At 35.4% G+C, this 27,526-nt stretch overlaps 1 protein-coding gene across 3 annotated transcripts in view; it reads right to left on the bottom strand.

Annotated features, from left to right (window-relative positions):
• Positions 1-27,526, bottom strand: part of SGCZ (sarcoglycan zeta) — a gene marked incomplete at its 3' end in the record, with an annotated part of 649,851 nt that overhangs the window by 119,759 nt on the left and 502,566 nt on the right. For 2 of the 3 annotated variants that reach the window (XM_080660708.1, XM_080660710.1), the window contains exon 3: positions 10,583-10,684. The exons of the other annotated variant lie outside the window; for it this stretch is intronic. In XM_080660708.1, the coding sequence (XP_080516834.1) occupies positions 10,583-10,684 (102 nt within the window). The remainder of the gene's footprint in view (positions 1-10,582; positions 10,685-27,526) is intronic. 3 annotated transcript variants of the gene reach the window in all.

The raw sequence follows: 27,526 nt of genomic DNA, 5'->3' as shown, positions 1-27,526 counted from the left end.
ACATTTTTTTTTTACTTTTTGAATGTATTGGGGTGATATTGGTTAATAAAATTATATAGGTTTCAGGTGTACAATTCTATAATACATCATCTGTATATTGTATTGTGTGTTCACTACCTCAAGTTGGGTCTCTTTCCATAATAATTTATCCCATCTTTAGCCTTTTCTACTTTAGCTGTGGCTGAGTATAGTGCATTTTGTAAAATTTCTACCACTCTATGTCTTAGAAATATTAAAAAGAATGATTATCTAGCACACTAAAATTCAGTTACCAAAAATAATGGGAAAGAATATACAGCTTTTTCAGCTAATGAAATTTCTGTTTATTTTATTTAAAGAAATGAATTTTTATTAACTTGAAATATAGTAGACTAGGAATTTTAATACTATAGGTCCTTAGGAGTTTCATTACCTTGAGAACAAATTCTAAGTTCCTTAACATTCTTGCATGTGTGAAGCCCTAAGCTGCTTTTCAAATCAATGTTTCCCTGTTCCTCTATATCTCTGTTCTTTAAGTATATTTCTGTTCACTCATCCCCTAAAATAATTTTTTAGACTATGCCTTCTCAAATATTTTAAGCTGATATATGCAATATTTGGTTTAAAAAGTTTAATGTTTACAAGAGATAAAAGATCTGATGCTAAATATTGTATATGTATTTCAAATGTATTTTGTGCAACACTCCAATTTTTTGGAGCTCAAATTGAGCTTAGCCAAATGATAAAACATGCCTGCCATATAACCTAAATCATCAGTACAATTAGCCTTCCTTTGCATGGGAAAATGCCTCAGTAACACCTGAAAAATCTTGGAATACCCTTGGGTTTTAGACTCTTGCTTTATAGAATTCCTCAAATCAAACCAAACTGCTCTACTCTATTTTCTAAACAAACAATGGTGTTTATAATCTATTTTCTTGCTCACAAATATGATCTAATTTGAAATTCAAATCCCAATCATTCTTCAAAGCCCAGCTAAAATTCTTTCATATGGAGGCATCCTGGGTTTCTTATTTCATGTAGAAGACCCAATCTGAAGTCAAAATACAGTCACTAATATTGTTGCCATGCTCAGTTCCCAGGCCTAACTTCTAAGGACAACATTCATAAATAATTAAACATAATTTTTTAAAAAATGCATTAACTTATAAAAGCTATCAAGCAACATTATAGAGATTAAAAAACCCCACAAAAACATAAGGCAGACTTTTGTGGCTCAAGGACCACTCTAGTATGCCCAGTTTGTGTTACTTTTGGTACTAACTTGGGGACATAGATGATGAACCAGTTCTATTTATATCAGCAAGATCATAATAAATCATAAAGCTCTGATAATTCAAAGTCAGAACTTCTGTTCTCTTCAATTCTTTTTAGGGCATGCAGGTGAGACCTACTATGTCTCTTTATAAGTATTAAATTAATGTGACTACTTTTCCTTATGCAATATAAGCCAATTCTAGGATCTAATATTGGGGAAAAACTGGTGAAACAAATATAAAATATCTGGTGTAATAGGGTCACTTATTCTGTTTGTCTAATGTAATAGAGAAACATCTCTTTATGTGGTTTTAATTTACATTTTTGAATATATCAACCATTCATTCTCTCAGTAAAGCAAACATACACGGATATGTATGCAATTATATTGGATAAAGAGTTTAAAAATTTTCACTGGGAATTTCACCTATCAGGCATTTATAGGAAGTAGTCAAAATACATGATTGCTGTTCTCATGTTGTTTCACATTCCCCACTGAAAAACCCATTACTTCTATGACACCCGAGAGAAGAGAAAATATTTGGCCATAAATTTATTGAACATGCTATCTGAGTAGCTAATAGCTAGGGCAGTGTTTTTCAAATCAAACACATATTGGGGCCTTTAAATCAATGTAATGGGTTGCAACAATATATACACATAATATATATCCATTATAAATATATAAAACTAGAAGCCCAGTGTACGAAATTCGTGGAAGGGGGTTGTGTCCCTCAGGCCAGCCTGCACCCTCTCCATTCTGGGACCCCTTGAGGGATGTCCGACTGCCTGTTTAGGCCCGATCCCAGTAGGCTCCAGCACTGGGGAAACCCAAGGCTCCTGTTCCTTCCGTGGCAGCAGATATCTTGGTTGGGTTAATTTGTATACTCGCCCCTGATTGGCTGGTGGGCGTGGCTTATGGGTATAGTGGAGTGATGGTCAATTTGCATATGACTCTTTTATTAGATAGGATATATATCATATTTTTAATATATATGAAATAAAATAGTACCATCCTATCTAATAAAAGTCATATGCAAATTGACCATCACTCCACTACACCCACAAGCCACGCTCACCAGCCAATCAGGAGTGTGTATGCAAATTAACCCAACCAAGATGGCTGTGAACAGGAGGCTTGGGTTGCCCCCGGCAATGGAGGAAGCCAAGCTGTCTGCACACCCTGGCCAGCCCAGGCCTCCACTCAAGGCTACAAAGTTTCAATTATAGAAGTCAGGAAGGCAGGCAGGCGAGCAGTTGGGAGCCAGCAGTCCTGGATCGTGAGAGGGATGTCCAAATGCCCGGTAGGGATCGGGCCTAAACGGGCATTCAGACATCCCTCAAGGGGACCCAGATTGGAGAGGGTGCAGGCTGGCCTGAGGAATACACCCCCCCGCTCTGTGCACAAATTTCGTGCACTGGGTCTTTAGTCTTACTATAATATATTAGACTAGAAAAATCAGAGTGCATCACATGTACAACATATAATTTATTTTAGTGTGGTTCATACTAAAAAATGTTGAAAACACACTGAGCTAATGTATGTATCACTACTATATTCACTGTGGTCTGCTCTCAGAGATTTGAATAAAGACGAACCTGTATAGCAATATTAAGTCCACAAATTCATGTAAATATGCAAGTGTGGGACAGTGAAGAAATCCACTTTTGGGAGGACAATTTCTTTCAGCTCCATTATAAATAGTGACACTGAAACATCATTAAAATTCCATTCACTGGAGAAAGATATTCAAAATAATGAGGGCTCATTTTTTTTTTAACTTCTACAAGAAAAATTCTTAAAGGGCTTGAGTTCTTATTTAAAAACAAACTCTATAGCATGGCTTTCAAAAATATTTTATGTAAAGTAAAGAATGTTACATAGAATAAGAATCATAATAGAAATCCCCTTCACCTCTTCTGATAAGACTTGACTTATTCCATTCACTGATGCAGAGATTTCACAGAAGCTCAGGGCATGGGTATGAGTCTGACAGACCTGGATCTGATCCTTGCCCTGTATGCTGAGATATTTAGGTAAGTTATATAACTTTTTGAACCATGTGCTTTTCTCATATGTAAAATGAATGTAATGATGTCTACTTCATGTGGATTGCTATGAGAATTAGAAAAGTATGCATGCATATTAGGTCCTTCACATAGCAGTTAACATATAGAAATTACTTAATAATTGGTAGCAAGAGCTATTCAAGATGAATTGTCAGGTATGCAACATGTAATGATTTGTGCTTCTTAAGCATATCATTCTTAACATTGGATTATATTATTATATCAGGTAATTGTAGGGCATAATATTCTAGCTCTTAAAAATATTAGGGGGCACTATGGACTTGATTTTACAGATGATAAAGTAAGGCACAGAGCGATTAAACAAGGTAATTAGAAACTGCTAAGTGACAGAGCTAGAATTTAAAAACTAGGAATTGGACTCCAGAGATCTAGTGTACAATAAATGTTAGCTAATATTAAAAATTATTAGTTCTCTGAATAGCCACAAAAATAATTTGAGATATACTAAAACAATAAAACTTCAATAAAATTGACAGGTTACATTTGCAACACCAAAAAAGAACAGCTTTGCCAAAACCGGTTTGGCTCAGTGGATAGAGCGTCAGCCTGCGGACTGAAAGGTCCCAGGTTCGATTCCGGTCAAGGGCACGTGACTTGGTTGCGGGCACATCCCCAGTGGGAGGTGTGCAGGAGGCAGCTGATCGATGTTTCTCTCTCATCGATGTTTCTAACTCTCTATCCCTCTTCTTTCCTCTCTGTAAAAAATCAATAAAATATATTAAAAAAAAAAAGAACAGCTTTTCTATACAAACACAAAGACTGATGAGAAAAATGAATGGAAAACGCATTCTCATAAACAATAAGAATCATAAAATGACTGACAAGAAATATATGATGATTATATGACTAATAATGTTAAAAAATGTTTTTGAACAACACAAAATAAGTTCTCAAAAAATCAAGAGAAGAGCCATGTTCTTGGGATAAAATATATATATATATATATCTCCTATCTAATAAAAGAGTAATATGCAAATTGACCATCACTCCAACACACAAGATGGCCACAAGATGGCCTGCAGGGGAGTGCAGTTGTGGGTGATCAGGCCAGCAGGGGAGGGCAGTTAGGGGTGACTGGGCCAGCAGAGGAGGGCAGTTGGGGGACACCAGGCCAGCAGGGGAGGGAGTCGGGGGGGACCAGGCCTGCAAGGGAGGACAGTTGAGGGGGGACCCAGGCCTGCAGGGGAGGGCAGTTGGGGGACCAGGCCTGCAGGGGAGGGCAGTTAGGGGCAATCGGGCTGCCAGGGGAGCAGTTAGGCAATGATCAGGCTGGCAGGGGAGTGGTAAAGGGGTTATCAGGCTGGCACGCAGGCGAGCGGTTGGGAGCCAGCAGTCCTGGATTGTGAGAGGGTTGTCAACTGCCCGTTTAGGCCTGATCACACTGGGATCGGGTCTAAATGGGCAGTCGGACATCCCTCAAGGGGTCTCATATTGGAGAGGGTGCAGGCTGGGCTGAGGAACACTACCCGCCTCCCGCCCCCCACCATGCACGAATTTCGTCCACCAGGCCTCATATATATATATAAAACTATAAAGATGCCAATTCTTCACATTACAAATTAAATATAACCACAATTAACTACCAACAGGAATTTTTATGAAACTTGACAGCTGATCATTAAGTTTATTTATAAAATAAAACACACAATAGGCAAAAGCTCTTTAAAAAGAACCATAAAAAAATTTGCTTTAAAAGGTATTAAAACCATTCCTTAAAGTTTGTTTTTTTTGCCCAAGAATATTAATAGGACAGAGACACCAGAAATAAATTTATGTACATTTAAGAATGCAGTATATGACAAAAGGTATATGTCAAATAATTGATGGTAAAAATGGACTATTCAAATTATGGTGTTGTGTACTATTGGCCATAAAAGAGAGAAAGAAATGAAGAAGGGAAGAAGGAAAGGGATGAAGGAAGAATAGAATGGAAATAGAGGAGGAGGGAGGGAAGGAGGAAGGAAGTGACCTTATCTGATACTATACTTCAAAATAGAAAAGTTTTTAAAAACTTCTCTCCCTTACTACTTGACAAAGTAAACCACAATGATTTTTATTAAAAAAATCGAACTTTTTAGAACAACCCACAATTTCTTGATACAAGTTTATGCTATAAACCTAAAACAGTGGAAGCCAAGGAAAGAGGTTATGTCATAACAGCATTGTAACATGTGTCCATATACTACTTCCATCCATACCCTGGGAAGAAAAACCAAAAAGAATGTTAACATCTGAGAAATCTAATGCAAATAAACTAACCAAAATATAGGAAAGATAATAGTAGACACTGCTAGGAAAATCTACCAAGAATGAAGGACTGTCCATACCACTGGAAATACCCTGCAGAGGCAGAAAGGGCCACCAAGACCCATAGATTTAAAATAGTCCATGTCTGGTTGACTGGAGCCATTTTGCAGCACCTCAGATAGGAAAAAGACAGTCACAGTCTGTCTTCCCCTTCTCACCAACTATCTCTTTAAAATAAACATAGTAGCTAGCCCTTAATTCCTCTGCCTCAAATTGTGACTCATCATGGATAATGCAAGCTAGGGAAGGCAAGTGCTTTAAGTTTTAGAATTAAAAAAAGTAAGTTGAATAAAACCATAGCTCTAAGACACCAATATGACAAGATTTAAAAGGAGACTGTGGACCTCAGGGGAATTCTGAGGATCAAAACAGCATCCTTGTATATAAAATACATGAATGAGGGAAAGCAAGGGCAAAATTCATATTTCCAAAATTTTAAATATGTGCATGCTATGGAAGAAAGACTCTAGATCATGGCAGTTACTGGAGTCAGAGGAAAATAACAGAGTTTAAAATAACTGGATATATTATGATAGCTGTGGAGGACAAAGATGATCCAACATACGAATTACTGCTTTCTCTGAAGTGAAGACTCAACAAAAGAATCTGAAAGATATTGGACAACATAATAAAGAAAATTTCCCCGAGGTGAAAAAGTGAAAGTGCAAAAATGTATCAGATCAGACAGAATAAGAGAGACGTATCAGACTGCCTTCAGACACTTTATGCCAATGTTCAGTGCTAGAATGTCATAGGAAGTGAGTTAACAGGAAAAGACGTGATGAGCCCTTACTAATATCCCCAGAAAAAAAAAAAAAAGAAAAGAAAAGACATTTAGCATGAAATATTTCAAGGGTTAACAAGCAAGCAAGCGAAGGCACAAACAAAACTAATTAGCAGTGAAATACACGTAAGGAGGATGACTTAAATATTGAACTCAGTTATAGAGAAGCCATAATGGAATACTGGTGGTGAATACTGCAGCCGCCTATATATAGAATTAAGATCAAAGTGCCAAGGCAATTAATGTTGCAGAACAGAATGCAATTACTATGAACTCTGGCAAAGTTAAAATAATATAATTGTCCAGAAAACTGAAAATGAAAAAGGGTGAGGACAAATTGGAGAGGAGCTAATCACCTCAAATTGCACTGCAGGGAGTTAATGAACACTGACACGTGGGGCTGAGGCAGCCAGCTTCTAAATGGTACTCAAAAACTTTTATTCTGAACATAAAGCCAAGCTTTAAAAAGTTCTTATTGTGAAGAAAAATTAAAGTAATTCAGTAATTCTTCTTAATTTATTTCAGATTATATTTCTTCTACTAAATGACTGTTATTGTAAAAAGCGTGCCCATGTCTCTCTACATACTTATCTTTTTGTGCAGATGTATAAACATATAACTGTGAAGATATTCAATGAATATTAACAGTGTTGTTGTTTTTTTCTGAGTGTAAAGATGTTGGGATGGTTTGTAGTTTTTTTTCTTTTAACTTGAATAAAGACATTACAGTAAAATAATAACTTTCACCCGTATTATACATCTAAATGCAATATGATAATGACAATGAGGAAATGATTATAGAAGCCTGCAGATATCTCTTTGCATGAATTGGTCTGCGTGGGAGAAAGAAACCAGCAAAGAGATTGATAGGGGAGAAAAGGTACTTGAAAAAAGACAGGGTCCGGAGATTAGCACGCTGCGTAACCAGGAATGAGGTTTGCTGAGCTTGCCTGACCCCATGGCTCTGTGTCTGAACTCTATAAATAAAGTGCTGATTCCACAAGGTAAGAAACTGGTTGTCACCAAGAACGGAGTTAGCATCTGAGCTCTGATGCCCAGTGAAATGAGTGGGCACGGAGCGGGGAGCAGAGCCTTGTTCACGGCTCCGCTAACACAGGAACCGTAAAGAAAACAAACATGTTCGCTTTGATGGGTGTTACTGAAAACTGGAATGATCTGGTATGGCTCCCCAGCACAAATATCAGTCTCGTATGGAAGGGGCTGGGATCCCAGGGCAGTGCTGAGGAAACAACTTAACTAAAAAAGTAAACAAGGAAGCTGTTTAGCTTATCTCAGATGAAGTTGGGTAATGCTTGAAGAAGTTCCAAAGACCTGCATGATGCCAGATTTCTGGTAAGAATCAGTGAAATGCAGTTAGGACTGTGGACTCATGAAATCTTGGGAAACGTACTTCAGTTACGTGCAAAAACAAACAGCCTGGTGATTACATGTCCTAATCTCCTGCTGTTGCAAAACATCGGACCTAATGTTAGAAGGTGTGCATTGACGATTGATTCAGAATGTAATCATTTATTTGAGGTAGCCCCAAATTACATAGCCTTCACTGTTCCTTCTCATTGAAGAAAACGATAAATTGAATGCCAAAAATGTTCAACGAGTTCTAACTCTCTGAAAACAATGTGTTGATTTTGAAAGGTTCATTGAATTCTAAGATATTTCAAGCAGATATGATTTTCTGTGCACTGATATAACGGACCATAGAAAAGGTTGATTTTTTTCAAAGCATAAAGAAGAGAGTAAGCTGTGATAGATAATAATAGAACTCCAAATATCTATAGACATTTAGAGGTGGGGAAAGGAGGCCAGTTAACATGTAGACAGTAGGAACAGCCCCTGGTTTATAGGTTGAGAGACTAGAAGTGTGTGTCTGTGGGCAACAGTATTTTCTGACAAATAGAAACATCAGTGGTGAGAGGGAATCATGGATCAGCTGCCTCCTGCACGCCCTCTACTATGGATGGAGCCCACAACCCAGGCATGTGCCCTGATCAGGAATCAAACCTGGACCTTCTGGTTCATAGGTCATTGCTCAACCACTGAACCACACTGTCCAGGCTTTTCCTTTATTTCAAAAAAATTTTTGGTAGTGTATGTGTAGAGAAATGTTCAGGAAGTAAATGGGTCTCCTTCTTCTGCCCCCAAGCCTCATCCCCTGCCTGACTGCAGACGGACCGTGCCTCCTGCCTGTGCAGCGCCTTTCGCTTCGCAGTTACCTGGAGGCCGGTGATGACCAGAGGACGCACGGGAAGGACAAGCAGGACTGGAGATGTGAAAGGCGGCATCTAGATGTCGATCACCACAGTGGGCTTTAGAAATGCTGGTGAGCTGAGGCTGCAAACTTTCCAGGGACAAAGTTTAGGAAGACTGACTGCCACCACCTCCCACTTTAATATTAGAGACTCAGTGGATTCTTTCTTATTAGGTCAATAGATGGAGTAAACATTCACCCAACTGGCCTAGGAGAACCCTAGTTTACACCCATAGCTCTGGAAAATGTTCCAGCTGAGAAGGTAAATTCTACCTTTCTCTAAATTGTATTCCCAGGCAGCCACTATAATTTGGTCTAAAATGGATGAATTTTCAAAGAAGTTCCTGCCTATGATGACTCTCACCTTCTTCCCATGTTAAGTAACTTCTTGATTCCCATGTACAAGTTTTCATTTCTTCAAATATTAAATTGTTCAATCCAAACACAACACTAACTTCCAGTCGGTGAAAAGACACTAACCCGGGTAAGCATGGTATTGTTCAGTTTTTACAAAAATAAAACAAAACATCTATCAATTTTTAATTTGAAGTTTAATTATTTTTATAGTTAATCATGTACTTGTAAGGTTAGGTAGTCATACATGTGCCTACTGTGTTATTTGTCTGACCAAAATGCAGAAAGTAATCTCAGTATAATTTTTCTAGTACCCAAAGTCAATATGTATGTTAGTGAAACTCTGTATTTTCACATATAACAAAATAAAATTTAAAAGTTAAGCCTGGCTGTGTTGCTCAGTGGTTGAGCATTGACCTATGAATCAGGTCACAGTTCAATTCCCGGTCAGGGCACATACCCGGGTTGTGGTCTCGATCCCAGTGTGGGGTGTGCAAGAGGCAGCCAATCAATGATTCTCTCTCATCATTAATGTTTCTAGCTCTCTCTCCCTCTCCCTTCCTCTCTGAAATTAATAAAAATATTGATAAAATTAAAAACAATATAATTATCCTCATTAAACATTTTATATAAAGGAATGCTCTGTTCTGTTGTCACTATGACATTTAAGTGAAAACAATGGCTTTGAAACAAATTATCAAATTATGTCTTACTATGTACCCAATTTCCTAAGATGTTATATCAGTAATATTTAAATGTAATTCTAGTTTTAAAAATACTTTAATGTTTATGAAGTAAGTTTAACAATCTTTCCACATTTTATGTCACATGCTTTCGATTTTTTCAGTCTTAATAAATTTATTTCCACACCTACATACATATCCCAGGAAATGCCTTATAGATTGAAAGATTCTAGTTAGATTTTGAGGTAACCAAGAATACTTACTACCTTCTGAGAAGTAACACACAAACCAACGTAAACAATGTCTCATTTATAACCTTTTGAGTTTTAACATGCTGCTAAGTGATAAAACACACAGAGCACACACACAGGTGAAAGGATAATATTCTTATTGATTTAAATAAATTCCAAAATAAATTTAATTTCTATACTAAGACTCTTTGTCATCTCTTAGAAAATGCATCTGCATTAAAATATATATAATATATTAAAATAAAATCATTTATTCAAGTCAATGCTCAAGATTTATCAAATGCCCCTTTAGGAATGCCTACAAGTGTGTATTTTTAACTTCCATTGAAAATAGAGGGGCACATTTTATAGACTAACAAACACAACACTACAGTTTAATTCTAAATGGTTCTCTAATGTGTTACTTGGAAACTAACCTTCACTAGTTTTTCAGTTTTTTAATTGTTTTGATTTATTTAAATAAGTCTTTAGCTTAAGGAAACTTAATTACACACTGAAGAGATAAGGGGATTCTACCTTCTTATTTCAAGCTAAAACATAACCTCTACATTATCTTTTACAGTAAGCCAAAGCCAGTATCACATACCTTTCGGGAATGAATTTCTTTCACATACAATGGAAGTAGAAACTCAGATATACCTTCAAGTCGAATTCCCTTCTTGGTGACTCTCAGATTTCCCATACCATCCTACAAGCAATGAAATATAATTCACTTTTAGGTTAATGAGAGAATGAATAACTGGCCATAATTTTCTTAGGCCTAAATTGAGAAAACAGTAAGCTCAAGTCAGTGATGATTTAAGGAAAATGAGAGATTGAATCTATTTAATGAATGACTGCAGCATTTTGCATGCATATAGAGGGCTCTGTTTAACATAAGCAGGATGAGAGGAATATAAAGGACCAGGTATCTTCTCTCAGCTCTATCAGAGACTAGAATGTATCTATGAATAAACCCTGTACTTTCTTCATGCATCAACCAGTTCAACTATTTGTTAGGTATAACGATACTTGCTACCTGATTATTGGGAAAAACTTTATTTGCAGAAATCTAATAATATTTTCACATTACAGTTATACATATATTTCTATAATATTCAAATAGTCACATTCACATAATAATTTCAATAAGTAATTAATAATTGACTAGTATAAGTAAGCATGGTGTTTTAGTATTCAAATAATAAATAAAGCATATGTCCTCTCCTTTAGAAAATAATACTATATGAGGAGTGTTAAACAAGTACACAAATAATGTTTATGAGGCAGAGTAAAATAAATAAGAACAGAATGCTACTGGAAATTTAAAAAGAAGATTTCAAACCTGGCAAGTGAGTATGCCATATCTCATGGAAGAGACTGACTATGATAAAGGCCTTAAGAATATGGAATTTCAACCTGAGGTGTCCTTGGAGAGAGGAGCAAAATGAACATCTGGTAACACATAGGACATAACAATGCCAACCAATCTGGATAGTGTATGAAATATGGTGAGAGAATACAACTGGGAGTATGTTTTGAGGCCAGAGAAAGGAAAGCCCTGAATACAAAGCTAAGAAGTCTGTACTTATTTCAGTCTCCAAGAGAAGAAACAGAAGTTTGTGAATAGCTCAGATTATCAGTGTTTAAGCTTTAAGACAATTCTGCTATATTATGTGGGCCCAATTGACAGAGTATCAGTTAATAATGCACAACATGGCATATGTGCGAGGGCTGTGGTGGAAGAACAACTTATAAGACCTCGTGACTAAATTTATCTGGTGATACTATAAAGAGAGCATTTACAATTAATCCAAGATTTCATCTCTATGACTAAATAAGGGAACATAGTGGTTTTAATACTGAATCCTGGAAATTTGTAGGCTGAATAGCAAAAATAAATTCAGCTTTGGACTTCCTAACTTTGAGGTAACATTGAAAACTTCAGATACTTATTTATAAACCATTGCATCTGTAGAAAGTGGGTTAGGGGATGCCAATCACTTAAGGCATGCTTGAGTACATCATGGTGGATGAGCAAATTTTACTCTAAAATTTTTAGATAATGACTTAGGTTTGTGAGTTGGAAAACAGTTATTTCATACATTCTGGGAGGCTGTGACCAGTAACATCAGAGGAAAGCCAAGACATTCTGATGGCCCCAGTCTCTACTCCTTCACCCCCCCCACCAAAAAAAAAGTAAGTCATTGAAGTAGTATAAATACAATTTTGAGTAAGAATTAAAAGACTTTTAAGTTAGACAAGGAAAATGACTACTAAGAGAGATAATTTATTATGTGCTGAGGTTTAAATCTTCTCATCAAAGGAGAAAGTAATAGATTTTGGTTGAATTAAACTGGGGATGGGAAGAAGAAATTCATTTCTTAAGGCCCCTACTTAAAGCAGACACTGGAAGTGCCTAATAGGGAACTGGCTAAAAACAAAACAAAACAAAACAAAACAAAACAAAACAAAACAGAGAGAGAGAATTTTAAGGACCATTCAAGGCTAATTCCGATGGGAAAATGGTCTACCTTTTTAGGAATGATGACACACCTCGTTTATCTGAGATAGCTGTTTATACCTGTTTTATAACAGACACTTTCACTCTCAAAAGTGAAACATGTCTCTGATTTAGAAATTAATTATATGACTACCGATATACTGGCTCAATTAGTATAGTTTCACAACATTCTACCTATGTAGGAACAGACAGAGGCAGAAGTCAGTTAGAGACTCAGAACTGAGGATGTGCCAGGCAGGAATGGCAGAGTCATAAGGATGTGGCATTCTAAAGTAGCAAAAATTATGCCCTTCATATATCTGGCCATTATTTTTCTTATTGGGTAGGAACAAGTGAAGCCAGAACAGCACTGTTGGGTTGTAAAATAGCACAAGGTCAAAAAATGATACTTGATAATGAATTAATGACCAAGATCAATAGGGGTTTAGAAAGATGAGATAGGGGAAGTCAGATTTAACACCAGAAAATGGAGCTTCTGATATTGAGATCTTGACAGGGAGAGAATTTCCAGATATGACAAGGCCTAAAGAACACTTGGGCAGTGGTGGGAGAAGTGGAGACAGAACTCTCCATAATTCAGAAAGCCGATAATATTAGAACATGTGAAATGACACATGGCTTAAAGTATTCTATTTCCTCAGAGGGATTTCCTTTTTAAATCTCACACAGTGACTGTCCAGATATATGGTCAAATCCTATCTGAAGGACATTTTCTGAAGTGTTCCCCATGGAGTTGCTCTGAACAATCTAATGTGGAACTATCTTAGGGAAGTAAAAAAAATTCTATCTCAAACATAATTCTCGTTTCAATATTAATCTTTTTTAAAGAAACATATTTTTATTGATTTCAGAGAGGAAAGAAGAGGGAAAGAGAAAGATAGAAGCATCAGTGATGAGAGAGAATCATTGATTGGCTGCCTCCTGCAGACCCTCTGCTGAGGATCTAGCCCACAACACTGGCATGCGCCTGTGACCAGACTGGAACCTGGGACCTTTCAGTCCACAGACAGAATCTCTATACACTGAACCAAACCAGCTAGGGAATTATTTATTCTTTAATGTACCATAAATAAATGGAAAATATATAATTTCCAACTCCTAAAGAAAACAATATCTTTATATATATATATATATATATATATATATATATATATATATATATATTTTTAAACTGTTTTAGGCTGTTACTTATAATTTAGTAGAAGTCTGGTGCACAAAAATTCGTGCACTGGGGGGCGGGGTCCCTCAGCCCAGCCTGAGCCCTCTCGCAGTTTGGAACCCCTTGGGGGATGTCCACCTGCCAGTTTAGGCCCAATCCCAGGGGATCGGGCCTAAGCTGGCAGTCAGACATCCCTTTGGCAGCCAGGAGCCCTCAGGGAATGTCCAACTAACAGCTTAGGCCCCCTCCCTTAGCGCTGCCGCGTAGGACATCCTTGCGCTGCCGCGTAGGCGGGAGAGGATCCTGCCACCACCGTTGCACTGGCCAGCCATGGGCTGGCTTCTGGTTGAGCGGTGCTCCCACTGTGGGAGCACACTGACCACCAGGGGGCAGCTCCTGCATTGAGTGTCTGCCCCCTGGTGGTTAGTGCACATCATAGCGACCGGTCGTTCCGGGTCGTTCCAGGTCATTTCACTGTTAGGGTCTATTTGCATATTATGCTTTTATTATATAGTATAATAAACTGTTTTTTCTCAAGCATAAGAGGAAGAACAAATAAAAACATAACTTGACAGCCTGCTTTGAATGTGTTTTTACTATGCTATTTGCTGTTAGCCTGTAAGTTATTTTCATTTCAATTGGCCTTCTTTATTCCTGCCTATTATTAGAAAATAAATATTACAGTGATAATAATTGATAGACATATAAATTTGACCTCTAATTCAGCTTATATAGCAATATCTTTATAGGTTATTGTTAGTATAATATATTTTATCATCTGGAGCATGATATATTAACTTTGTTCTTAGCCAATATTCAAAGTTTCAAATAATTTATATACCACCAATTGTCAGTGCTGTGAAAAGGTTTTAACTGTTTCCATATATTGAATAAGACAATAAACATTGCACTTGGTATCTTTTATTTGTATTGGCATCCTTTTAACCATGTGAATGATTTCTAAAAGCATAATAAAATAAAATTCAATTTTTTTCTAAATTTTCTCTTGCTAAAATATAATTTCTTGACAAATATTTTCTTCTTTTTCTAACAACCCATATATCATTCACTCCTCGGAACATATGCAATTGCTTAGTAACAAAATAATCAGAATGAAAATGTGCTGAAGCAAATTAAAATGAAAACAATAATATAATTAATGACATGGTAGGTGTGATCACAATCCAGTAAGTGGAGAAAAAGTGGATGCAATCAATAAATCTGATGAGACTATGTTTAAGGGATCAGCAAAGATATAAGCCTTATAGTAACGATATTATATATAAGGGACCAGCAAATGTTTATTTGAAGTATATGGAGAATAGATCATAGCTGTTCAATCTAGTTGGAACATTTGTAATACATATGCATTTTATGTTCAATACTCTTGAAAACAAATGGTCTCCCACAGGAATTGCTGCAAGGAAAAATTATTTCTGTGACCAAGCCTACTAATCTAATATTAATTGTATAACACAACTTTAAATGTGCAGGGAAATCCCTGTAATGTGCAGCTTTGACATGAAATTCAAGTTCACATCTTAAGAACATGATAAAACCTTGGCAGAAGACAAGCTTGTTAATCAACAATGCTCTAGGAAAACTGAGAGTGCTATTAAAACATCACATTTCTTGATGGTAAATGTGACAACTGAAAAAAACCCTCAGGGATTTGACTTAAGAAAAATATTAAATAATGAATTAATAATGTTATGCACTCTAAAGACTGCCATTCATAAGTAGGTGTCTGAGAAACATCCATATTTCAATCTTTGCAACATGAATATAAAGCCTAAAGGTTTGCTATTAGCATTCCTGTCTTTCTCAAACTTCTCTATATATAAAAGCTTAAGCGACTAAACGACCGAACGACCAGTCACTATAACATGCACTGACCACCAGGGGGGAAGAGGCTTAATGCAGGAGCTGCCCCCTGGTGGTCAGTGTGCTCCCTCAGCCAACCTCCCATGGCCAGGCCAACCCCCCGCGGTCCCTCCCCCAGGCCAGCCGGGCCCGATTGGCCCGGATCAAGACTGGGCGAGACAGCCCCTGATTGGCCCCAATTGCTGGGCAGGCTGAGGGACCCCACCCGTGCATGAATTTGTGCACTGGACCTCTAGTGTTTAATAGAATACCAGAATTATAATAAACCTAGTGAAAAAAATGCTCAGTTTACAAGTAAATTTAGAAAACTATTGCATGCTATATTCCCATTTAGAGATTCATAATGCATATTAGTATCCTAAATAGTCTAGATGTCTACAATAAAGAAACCTAATTACTTTGTTCAGTACAGAGTTCCCCAAACATTTTCCCCAATGGGTCCCTGACTCACTCACCTGTATTTTAGAACAGGTGGAATATTGTCCCCTGAATACTAGTTTAATCACCTGTATTTTACAAACTTTGTAGGAATACTTATTAAAAAGGAGGTGCATTGTATAGCATGGGGGTTCAAAAAGAGTTAAATGCTATGTCTCCACAAATATTTTTTTTGATAGCCTATGCATAGTACCACTAAATTCTGTTTATAATTTGATTTCACAGCTGTCTTTGAATACGGGAGAGAATATGCTGAACACTGCTGGGAAACTGATCTGCTTCACGGATGCAACTTATTATTGTCTATAAGAAGTGAGAAAGAGAGGTAATGCTGATCATAGCTCTGGTTTTGCACATGATATTTGTCAGTTGTTATGAGCATAATTTAGTTCCTAAAAGAAGGATCACTTCTTGCCTTGAGCAAAATCACATTTCTGGATCTGCAAATTAAAGACAAGAACTGAAGGTATGGTCACCCTACATAAGTAGCCTACATGGTAAGGTCTTGTCTAAGAAGTCCTTCCAGAATCTCAAGATAGCATCTTCAATTTCCACCCTAACCATTATGAAATTAGGCATACAAGCTTAATTCAGTAGGCATACAAGCTTAATTCAGAGAGCGCTTTAGCAAATTCTGAGCCAATAGCCTATCAAAACAACCTTGGGAAATAGGTACATTATTGCCCTTATTTTAATTAAAACACCAAAAGAAAGGGAGTTAAGTAGATTTTATGCACCTAGGAAGTTAGCCTCAAATCTAGTAAACCTTGGCAACTATGGAAATAGAAAATGTAAGTTAAATTTACTTTCTTAGGTAATTCCAGTAGGGAATCCTAATATTTTTATGATTATTTCTGAGTTAATTTGTATCTCTTCTTTATTAAAATTTTGCATTCTTTTGTTTTTTAAATTTTGTTCTCTGACTTCATTTACCAGCACATATTTCTCTTTGGGCTCAAATCTGTATCATAGTATTCTGAAGAAAGTTTTCCAGTGAGAAAAAAAAAAAAAAAAAACAACTCTAGTTCCAAATGATTACAAAGTTCACTTCAGAAATGAAGCCCCCAGGACAAATTATTGATATTTGTATAGTCAAACACCATTTTAAAGAAATCTCAAAACAATATATTTTGTAAAGAAAAAAATAAACATTTCACAATCTTTTTATGAATTGTTTTGTAATTAGCCTCGTCCTATAACTAAGTTGTGTGTGTGTGTGTGTGTGTGTGTGTACTACTTCAATGCATGTGTGGATGTGTGTGTGTATTTACACGTGGTGAGTAGGTAAAATGAACTTGAACTTAAAATTGTAGGTATCCTGCTAACTGGGAACTGAGAAATATGAGGTAAATGTCATTCTTAACAGGATGGACACACCATGAAGACACAGATGAGCAAGCTGATTCTCCCTGTGGAACTAGGCAATGAGACTATAGATAAGAGTTTTCTGATTTTGGGTCATTTTATGGTTCACAGACCTTCTAATCTCCACAGCGTTTTGCCATGTACAATATTGAGTTTATAAAGCTGTGGCATGTGGTCTCTTAAACTAAAGTAGTCTCTGAGGCTTTGTTAAAACATCTGAAGATCCTTCTCATCATGAAGGAGAACCTTTCACGCGGAAATGCAACGGGTCATCTCTCAGCCAGATCTTAAGAGATTCTGTAAGTCTCCTTGAAGGGTACTATTGATTTCCATCAATTTCACCCTGGAATTTTAAGAATGGATTTTTTTTCCCTAAAACATGTAGTCTAGCATCTCTTCTTTAATATACGTTCCATCTTAGGTAGTAGTAACAACCATTAGATAAATATTTAAGATGACATGCTTTTCTACATTTTAGCTATTATACTTTATGATAGTACCAAATGGCATCCTTTCCAAACTTTTCTTGTTTGTCATGTCCAACACAGACCTCAGCCCATATGGAATCCTTCTTGTGGGAATTGCCGCCTCCCTCTTCAGCAACCCCTTCTCAGCAACATGCTTTCCACAGAAACTGCCATTTCCTGACCTGGTCTGACATGCTTACAGAACCGGCGATTCAAGCAAGAGTTCATAACTACATCCAGGTCAATCAGACACTTTTACTAATATATCTTGAAGTCAAAATTAAATACTACCAATTAAACAATTTCTCTTTGAATGCAGAACTGAAGTTAACAGTGACGATCTTTAAGTTATTTAGAGAAAGCCAGAATAGGCCTAGGAGAGGAGAGCAAAGAGGATAAAGGAGGCTAATTCCACTTACCGACTGTATCCCCGTTTCTAGTTCTTTCTAAAGCACACATGCTTAGCTATCTCCCCCGAATCATGTCATGTTGTTTCTTTTCAACACTTCCTTCAGTGTCATGACCCTGCAAATTATCTCATCCTACTTACTAGTGTAGTAAGATAACCATTAAATCAATTTAACAGAATGTCTGCTTTATATTCACACCCCAACTTGGTAACCACATCCACTTCCATGGCTAAATTCTTTAAAGTCAAGCTCCTTGATTCTTCACTATTCTCTCTCTCCAACCATCCCCACTCCTCCTTTATTTGGTTATCTTTGTCTCATTCTTTGCATAGCAATTCAAGCCTATCTTTATGAAGGCATCTTCCCATACAAGTTCAGAATGCTCCCCTTTATGAGGTAGTGTTCTAACACACTGATATTCTAATGTTTATAGTATGTCACGTACTAAGAAGACATACGCATACTACAGGAGTCAATCAGAGAGGAAAAACCATAAACAAGTAAAACATGATATTATATTATTTATGTAGTATACAATTCCTAAACATGTGAGTACCCTTATTAAATATACATATGTATATGTAATTTATGTATCCCAAATATATGTATAGCACATAAAATACAGGGTGGAGCAAAAGTAGGTTTCCAATTGTTCTTATGGAAAATAATAAATAATTAATACATAGTAATGAATAATAAACTGTTTCATGTACTTATAACTGTAAACCTGGTTTTGTCCCACCCTATATATTCATAAATTGCTCTTTAAAATTTCTAAAAAACACTTGGCAATGAAATTCTGAAGCTAAAGAACTTTGAATTCTCTCTTAACTTCTATTTATTATCCAATTCTTAGCACTTATATATTCAAATATTTTGTAAGGGAAATAACATACACGTTATACAATGTTGTATCCAAATGACAAAACTTCTTTTTCTCAAAAGCAGACCTAATTGAAGTGTAAGCATCTGGATTTACTCCCAAGCAATTTTCCATAGTACAACATTAATAAAAATATTTGATGGATATTTTCAAAAATTATAGGTATATTCCTATTTCAATTGGCAAGCTAACATTCTACTCTTACAAATAAGGTATTTGTGATAACACTGTCCTTGAATCAAAATATGTTGTTATTGTATACGATTTATGATGTAAATTCCTTCAATTTTTATTGCACATTTTATTCATTCCAAAGTGTTTGTGTAATTTGTTGGTTTATAAGGTATAAGCAGATGTTTTGCTATAAACATGTCAGGATGCAGATTATTTATATATTTGATCAGCAGTAAAACAAGAACAAATTTTTATGTGCTAAAAAACTCAAAGTCTATATTCTTTGTTTTCTTCATTCCAAATCAATTCATAACTTAATTGCTAAGAATAGTAACTAGTTGCTATCATTGTTAGATATAGTAACTAGATTGGTTGCCAAGAATAGTAGCTAGCCTACTTTCTATTTCTGAACATAAAGTTCACAAACCTTACAAGACAGTGAATTTCATTTATTCTTCAGCAAGAAATTGATATATTTATTTTACTTCTATGCAGATTTTCTGAATCTCTAGTTGCATCATTTTAATATTTTGGTAAAGTCATCTCATCTAAGATTTTAATTTAATAAATTATAAAATGCAATAATCATGTATGCCCATTCTACTCGATCAATTTGATAAAAAGATAAAATTGTATATCATTATCAAATATTTTTATAAACTACTGAACACTGTAAAAGCTTATGAAAATAATACAGTCATTAAAAAGAACTATTAAGTAAATACTCTTTGGAAGTTCTGGGCCAATCAGCCAATATCTTGCATATTGAGTGGAGCCAGTTGAGGGAGGAGCAAAAGAAGGTATATATTATATCTAAGACTCAAACCAGTAAATTGCCTGACTCTAGTGTCAGATCTTCTCTATTTTGACACTTGAGAAAGTCTGAGAGGGGCCATTATTTATATACATATAACATATATGTAACATACACAACATATAAAATATTTTAATATATAATATACATGTTACCTGAAATCCTTCATAAGCAATAGCTATTTGTCAATAGAGTAATATATTTTAAAATATGAATAAGATATCAAAAATTTCTAGATACTGGAAGAAAATTAACAGAGTAAAGAGAAAGAGAAATTGAAATATTGTGTATTAAGAAAAAGGAAATAATTTTAGAAAGAGTTAAAATTAGAGGGTTAACTGGAATGCATTTGAGAGGAAAAAAAGTCTTCATTTAACAAAGTATATGATATAAAAAATCTGGATATTTCTCTTGATGAGATATAATGAAATTATTTAGTTTTTTTGTGTGCTTTCCCCACAAGAATAAAGATAATCTACAAAGAAATATTTGTACACATAAAGCAAACTAACTGATGACAAGATTTTGAGCATTTGCTAGAGTTTGTGAAAGTAAAACTTCTTTACTTGTAATGTTTTAAATACTGCCTCTTTAATGGCAATATTACTAAAATAGCATTGTTAATGCTACTCTGCAGGCTCAAAACCACTTGATTTTGAATAAAAATGATCTATATAAGTATAATATTTTCCTCTATACTACACCTGAATTTTTAGATTTGATCTAAAGACAATATTAACAAACAAAATGTAATTATTATAAACCCTGACAATAAATAATGTAATACTCAGCAAAAGTATACAATTTAAAGTTATGAGGGTGAGTCCTAGAATTTAAAAAATAAATGTCTAAAGTAGAAATGTTAGGTAGAAGAGTAAAAGGAGACAGAGGTGGTGTTGATCAATTAAATTCCTCATCTTTCACAGTCAATACAGTCAATATATGTCTGATAACACAGAAAATACTTATGATGATAACTCATCTTAAACACTAAGAATAAAAACACAAGCATTTAAAAGTGCTTAACTCTGGTTCCTGGAACTGAGGCATTGGTGGGAAGGAAAGGGGCCATTTTTATTTCACTGATCCCCTGGCCGTTATCAGGAGCTCCAGGACACTGGTGGGATGGCTTATGATGTTGGTTTCAATTTCTTTCATAAATTAAACTTAAGGTGTCTTAAAAACCATCTCTATGTTAAAAACACACACAGACAATAGAAATATTTTGGATATATTCACAAAATTGTGCTTGCTTCTTGAATTTTATGAAGATACAGTACACAATTTGGAAAAATCCATTATAATCCTAATATTTACCACATATAAAAATTAATATGCTCTGTTTTCAGGTTTGTTTTAAATTCTGTGTACCACTATTTTTGAGTTTAAATAGTTATGATTGCTACCACTTACACAATAGATTAAGGACAAAATAAGAGTTGACGGTTCCTCTACTGAATTTTAGCATTAGTTTGAAAATATAACACTGAAGATAATTCATGTAAATAACCTGTTTTATCATTTACTGAGGTCAGTAATATAACATTCATGCTAGTAATGTCTCTCTTTAAAATAATATGTTGTGACTATATTATAAATATGACATTTTTTTATTGACCTATGGTCTTTTCACTTGTAAAGGATAGAGGAGAAATTTCCAAATGAGGGCCATAATCTACATTTATATTCATTATTCTCAGACTGATAGTCTCAGTAGAGCCTCAGAATGGTGATTCAATTTCATTTTAATCCCTGTCTTAGTTCTAGAAATGATAGGTCAATGCCTATATTGACATATTTTTAATTTCTCTGTTCATGTATTAAGTGAGATTATTTCATTTAAGGAAGAAGATATCACAAGCTTATTTAATAATTAACCTTCTTCAAATGACATATAGGATTTTTAATTAGTACTAAAGGAGAAAATACATGTTACTTAAAGCAGCAAACAAATTAATACTTTCCTCGGAGTGTGATTCGAGTTTACAAGAGGATGAAAGTCATTTAAGGTTTCCAACGTCCTTGATTATATCTTTGTGTAGTCACTGAGATAACATAACTGACCCAGTTTTCTCAAATCACTGAGGACTTTGCATTTCTCCCATGAGCACAAACTGTTTTTCAAGTGGCTAAGTTAAATTTTGAGACAGACAGTAAGTGGCTTTTGTTACAAGTGTTACAGTGCTAGAATACAGAATATATCACTTCCCACACAACACTAATGACTTTGAAAGTAATCTTGGCAACTTTATCAGTTGGCTAAGCTGAGCAGCTATAGTAGCAATGGCATTTAATACATTTAGTCAAATAATTTCTATACTTTCAAAAAATAGAGATAGTCCCAATTAAGATGAACATAACTGCAATAGCATAATTCTTGATATTAACAGCTTGATCACTACTTTTTTTTTCTCCTTAGTCTCACTAAGAGGGATTCTACAGAAAATAATAATAATAAAAATAGGTGCTTCATTCAACTCATAGGAACGAAGGCCCTGTTATAAACTGTATTAGTATGCACTATATCATTTAATACTTTAAAGAACATAAAAGTTAAATTAAACTCAAAACATGTAAATGGTATCACCTAAATAATAAAGTTAAAAATCATTAGGGATAATATTTGTGTTTAAATCCAAAGACTGTGCAATTAACTATGATGCTATATTACAAGAAGGAAATAATAATAACAATAACAATAGCAAATATTAAATTCACAAGATAAGAAACTATTCTTCATCTGAACTAATCAATATCTCACTCTTTCTTAAATGTTTTGGGTTAGATTGTCCATAGTAGGCATTTGAGAATTAAAGGAGGAATTTACATACACAGACATACACAAAAATGCAGAATTATACACATAAATCGATATTATTTACTTAACGTGAAAGGTAACATGAATAAGAAAGAGTTGAATGATAGATGATGGCTTTTGTGCCTCTATGGGATATAATGCTCTGGTGAAACTTCACCACTAAAAACCACTTTCTAACAAGTTGACAAAACAGTTCCTTACAAAGGATCACCATGATAGGTATGTTCCAGTACTATACTAACTTGGGCAGCCTAACCCAGGAATCTTCTAGAAACTCGCTGACCGGAATGTATGGTTTTCCAGAGCCTGTGGGTTACACTGCGACAAGAATTCTATTCACTAGGGGTAACTGGTCCTGAATCATGTAGAGAAGTTGAGAGAGAAAAAGAGAAAGAAGGAGAAAAAGGAAGAGAAGAGGAATAAGAAGGAAGAAGAGGAAAAGAAACTATCATTATGGATAAGTCAAAATGTATCTCCCACCAAATCTACTTTAACCTACCAAAAAAAAAAAAAAAAAAGACTTAGAACTCTACAATCCTATGAAACTTCACCAAAATGAGAAGTCATGAAGAGAATATTCATAGATACACAGAAAAGAAATGACCTATGTACATTAAAAAAAAAAGTTTGGTGTCAGTAGAAATTTCAGACAATTAAATTGAAATGCTATGCCTACTAAGGTTAAAATCTTGTTAATAGAAACTACTTGCAAAAATACAGGAATGATAATGTGTTTGAAAAAGTAACCTATCAAGAAAGCAATAGGGGACCACTTAAATTTGTTTTTAAAAATTGTTTCTAACAATATATGGAAATTGATATGTAGGAAACTAGCTGGATGGAATCTAATAGAGTTTTTTTAAATATATTTTTATTGATTTGAGAGAAGAAGGGAGAGGGAGAGAGAGATAGAAACGTCAATGATGAGAGAGAATCATTAATTGGCTGCCTCCTGCACATCCCCTACTGGGGATCAAGCCCACAACCCAGGCATATGTCCTTGACTGGAATCAAACTGGGAACCCTTCAGTCCGCAGGCTGACACTCTATCCACTAAGCCAAACCAGCTAGGGCTAGATGGAATTTATGTTTACATGTTATAAAATCTGCTTTTAATTTTTGATTACATTATTCTCAGAATTTCTGAATTTTAAAAAATTATAATTTTCCAAATATATAAGTGGGAAAAGATAGCACACCTTTGCTCAAACACAAAATAGGTGAGTAAAGTACATTCACATTTACTGAGAAGACAAATATGCTTGGTTTCAAATCTGTATTACAATTTATTTTTAATTAAACTTTTAATTTGAGATGGTTGCAGTCACATGTGATCATCAGTTCTTTGTACCCTTTCCCCAGACTATCTCAGTATTAACATCTTACAAAAGTATGGTACAATACTACAACCAGCATATTGACATTTATACAGTCCACTGATATTATTCACATTACACCAGTTTTACTTGTACATTTTATTTTATTTTAGCCATTCTGATATCTGTATAGTCATAACTCCTTGTGACTCTAATTTACATCACCCTTGTAGCTAATGATGTTGAAAATTTTCTTCATGTGCTGTTTTCTATTGGCGTCTCTTCATTTATTATGTCCATTTCCTAACTGAATTATTTGTTTTGAGAATTCTTTACATATTCTTTTGACTAGTCTTTAATCAAATGTAGCTTGAATATATTTTAAGTGATTCTTTTGATTGTCTTAAAACAGGGCAAAAATTTCCAATTTTGATAAAAACCAATTTAGCCTTTTTTTCTTTTATAGATCATGTGTTTAATACCAAGTCTAGTGCCATATTCCAAAGATATTATTTTTTATCCTAATGATTTGTAATTGTACATTTAACATTTAAGTCTATGACACATATATATACTAGGGGCCCAGAGCATGAAATTTGTGCATAGGTAGGGTCCCTAGGCCTGGCCGGCTAGATCAGGGCTGATTGGGGCCTTCCTTCCCCCTGCGGGGCCTTCCTTCCCCTGGCTGCTGGCTGCTGGCCGGGGCCTTCCTTCAGTCTGCACCGCCCCCTGGTGGTCAGTACACGTCATAGTGAGCAGTCGAACTCCCAGTAGGTCAAACTCCCGAGGGGACAATTTGCATATTAGCCTTTTATTAAATAGGATATATATATATACACTAATAAAAGAGAAACATGCAAATTGACTGTACCTCTGCTATGTCCACATGCCACACCCACCAGCCAATCAGGAGTGAATATGCAAATCAACCCAACCAACATGGCAGTTAATTTGCATATCCAGGTGCAGAGTGCAGACTGAAGAGAACGTAGAAGGAAGCGAAGCTGCAGAGAAGCAAGTGAGGCGGCAGAGATGGGAGGTGGGGAAAGGGAAGCAGGTGGGGCGGTGGAGACGGCCACAGGAAGCCCTATTCTTGCAGGAACCTTCCTGCAACGGGCCTCTAGTATATATATATAGTATAATTTGAGACTTAGAAGTTTGTTTCTATGCCTATGAATGTTCAATTGCTCTGGCACAATTGTTGAATAGGCTAGCCTTTCTCCATTGAATTGCTTTTGTAGCTTTGTCAAAATCAGTTGAGTATATTTGTGTGGGTCTATGTAGATTTCTCTATTCTGTTCCATTGTTCTCTGCTTCTCTCTTGATTACTGTAGTTAGAGTGTAAGACTTAGTATCAAGTAGGGTGATATCTCCCACTGTATTCATTAAGATTGCTTTAGCTATTCCAGTGCCCGTGCATTCCTATACGAATTTTAGGATAAGCTAGTCTATGTCTGCAAAGAATCTTGCTGGGGTTGTGATTGGAAAATATTTATAGACTGTTTTCTGATGTGCTATGGTTGTCAAGGGAGCATCTTTGTTCCTGCAGAGTCTCCAAGAGAGCCCTTGTATTCTGCTACTTCTCAGAGTTGGTTCAAAGGCCAAACAAAAACCTCCAGTCTACATCCTCTAATCTTTGTAACTAAAGAAACAGCATATGGACAGAACTTCATTTCACAAAATCATTCTTTCAGAGTAGGAATTAACTTCTGGGTCTATTGAATTTATTGACTAACTTTATTATTTTGAGTATCCTTGTTCTGAGCTTGTACCTCATTTAGCTGAACAAATGTTTATTTTGCTAAATTGTTGTTTTATTTCTTTAGTTTATGTTCTTTTGTAGTTAGGCTTTTAGAGATCAAACTCTTCTCCCATTGACTATTTACATTTGATTATTTTAAATAAAAACTTAAGAGACATACACAACTCCTTACACACGCAAATTTTATCAATACATGTATACAAATATAGTACTATATATTAAGAAAATGTATTTTTAAAGTATTTTGGTATAACTCATTATATGTTATTCAACATGGTACAATGTGAATTTTTAAAATAATTTTATAGGTTCTCAATTTGTGGATGTCAATTTTGCATGTTATCTTCAAGGCTTCTTTCAAGATGACTGGAGAAAGGAGAAAATTTGATAAATTGTTCCTAGTCTGGAGTTTAAATGGGAAAGCATTTCTTTATTTCCTTTCTACCTCCATAAGGCTAAAGACATCTGAAAATATCAATGTGACTGTCAGTTGACATATTTTCTCTTTGAGGTAGAATTGTTCTATAATAGCAATATGAAATATAGGAGACCTTGCATCCATACTAGTTTTCTCTCATTCTTTACTTACTGGCAGTCTATACACTGTGAATGGTCAGAGCTAGGTACTAAGAGAAAAATACTGACTTTCAGGCTGAGACTTAACTCCTATAATTATAATCTAGAGGTTGCATTTTTCATATCCAGAAGCTACAGAGGGCACCTTTTAATTCTGGAGCAGTTGCAAGCAGCACTTAGGCATTTTGCTTTATACCTGTAGGTAACTATCACAGAGGTGCAGTTAAAACAGAAGGGTATTTGTGGTCTGAGAGCATCATTCTTTTTCTTTTTCTTCTCCCCCTGTCCCCAAGCAACAATTTACTTTTAACAATAAAGAAGATCTGATAACTTGGTGCTTTAAGGAATTTTACCTTACCAACTGGTTAGCAAAACGTAAAAAGCATTCAATCATTTACTCATTTCAACTCTTTGGTGGCAGCTGTTGCACCAGGTATTAAGGGTGCACAAGACTTATTTGCAAATAGTCTCGCAGGCTTTGCTTATTCTCCTTTATGAACATCTCCCACCAGGAGACCTTTAGATTTGTCTAGATTTTATACATTTGTAAACACTGAAAACACTCTAGTTCTGGGGGGAGGGAGGAGGCAGGGAGGCAAGTGACAATTTTCAAAATTTATTGGCTTGATTGAATTAATCTGTGTGTGTTTTTTAAATTTAGATCTGCATGGGTATGGGCGAAATTTATAATATGAGTAGTCTATTGAACTAAGTATTTCTAAATATTTTAATAACTTCTACATTATAAGAAGAAAGTTTACTTTGGGACTCAGGAAGTTAGCTCTGATCTGTTCAAAATATGTCATGATGTTTGAAATTAATAAAAAAGACAACTGAAAATTAAAAAACAAAAGACACGTTCAGGAAATGATATAGGTCAGGTTTCAAATCTAAATTGCTGACATTTCAAATCTAAATTCGTGCATTGGTGGGGTCCAGCCAGCCTGGCCCCAATTGGGGC

The sequence above is a fragment of the Plecotus auritus genome (genome assembly GCF_963455305.1).
Source record: "Plecotus auritus genome assembly, chromosome: 3".
Classification (NCBI taxonomy): Eukaryota; Metazoa; Chordata; class Mammalia; order Chiroptera; family Vespertilionidae; genus Plecotus; species Plecotus auritus.
This window is presented reverse-complemented; position numbering and strand designations above follow the sequence as displayed.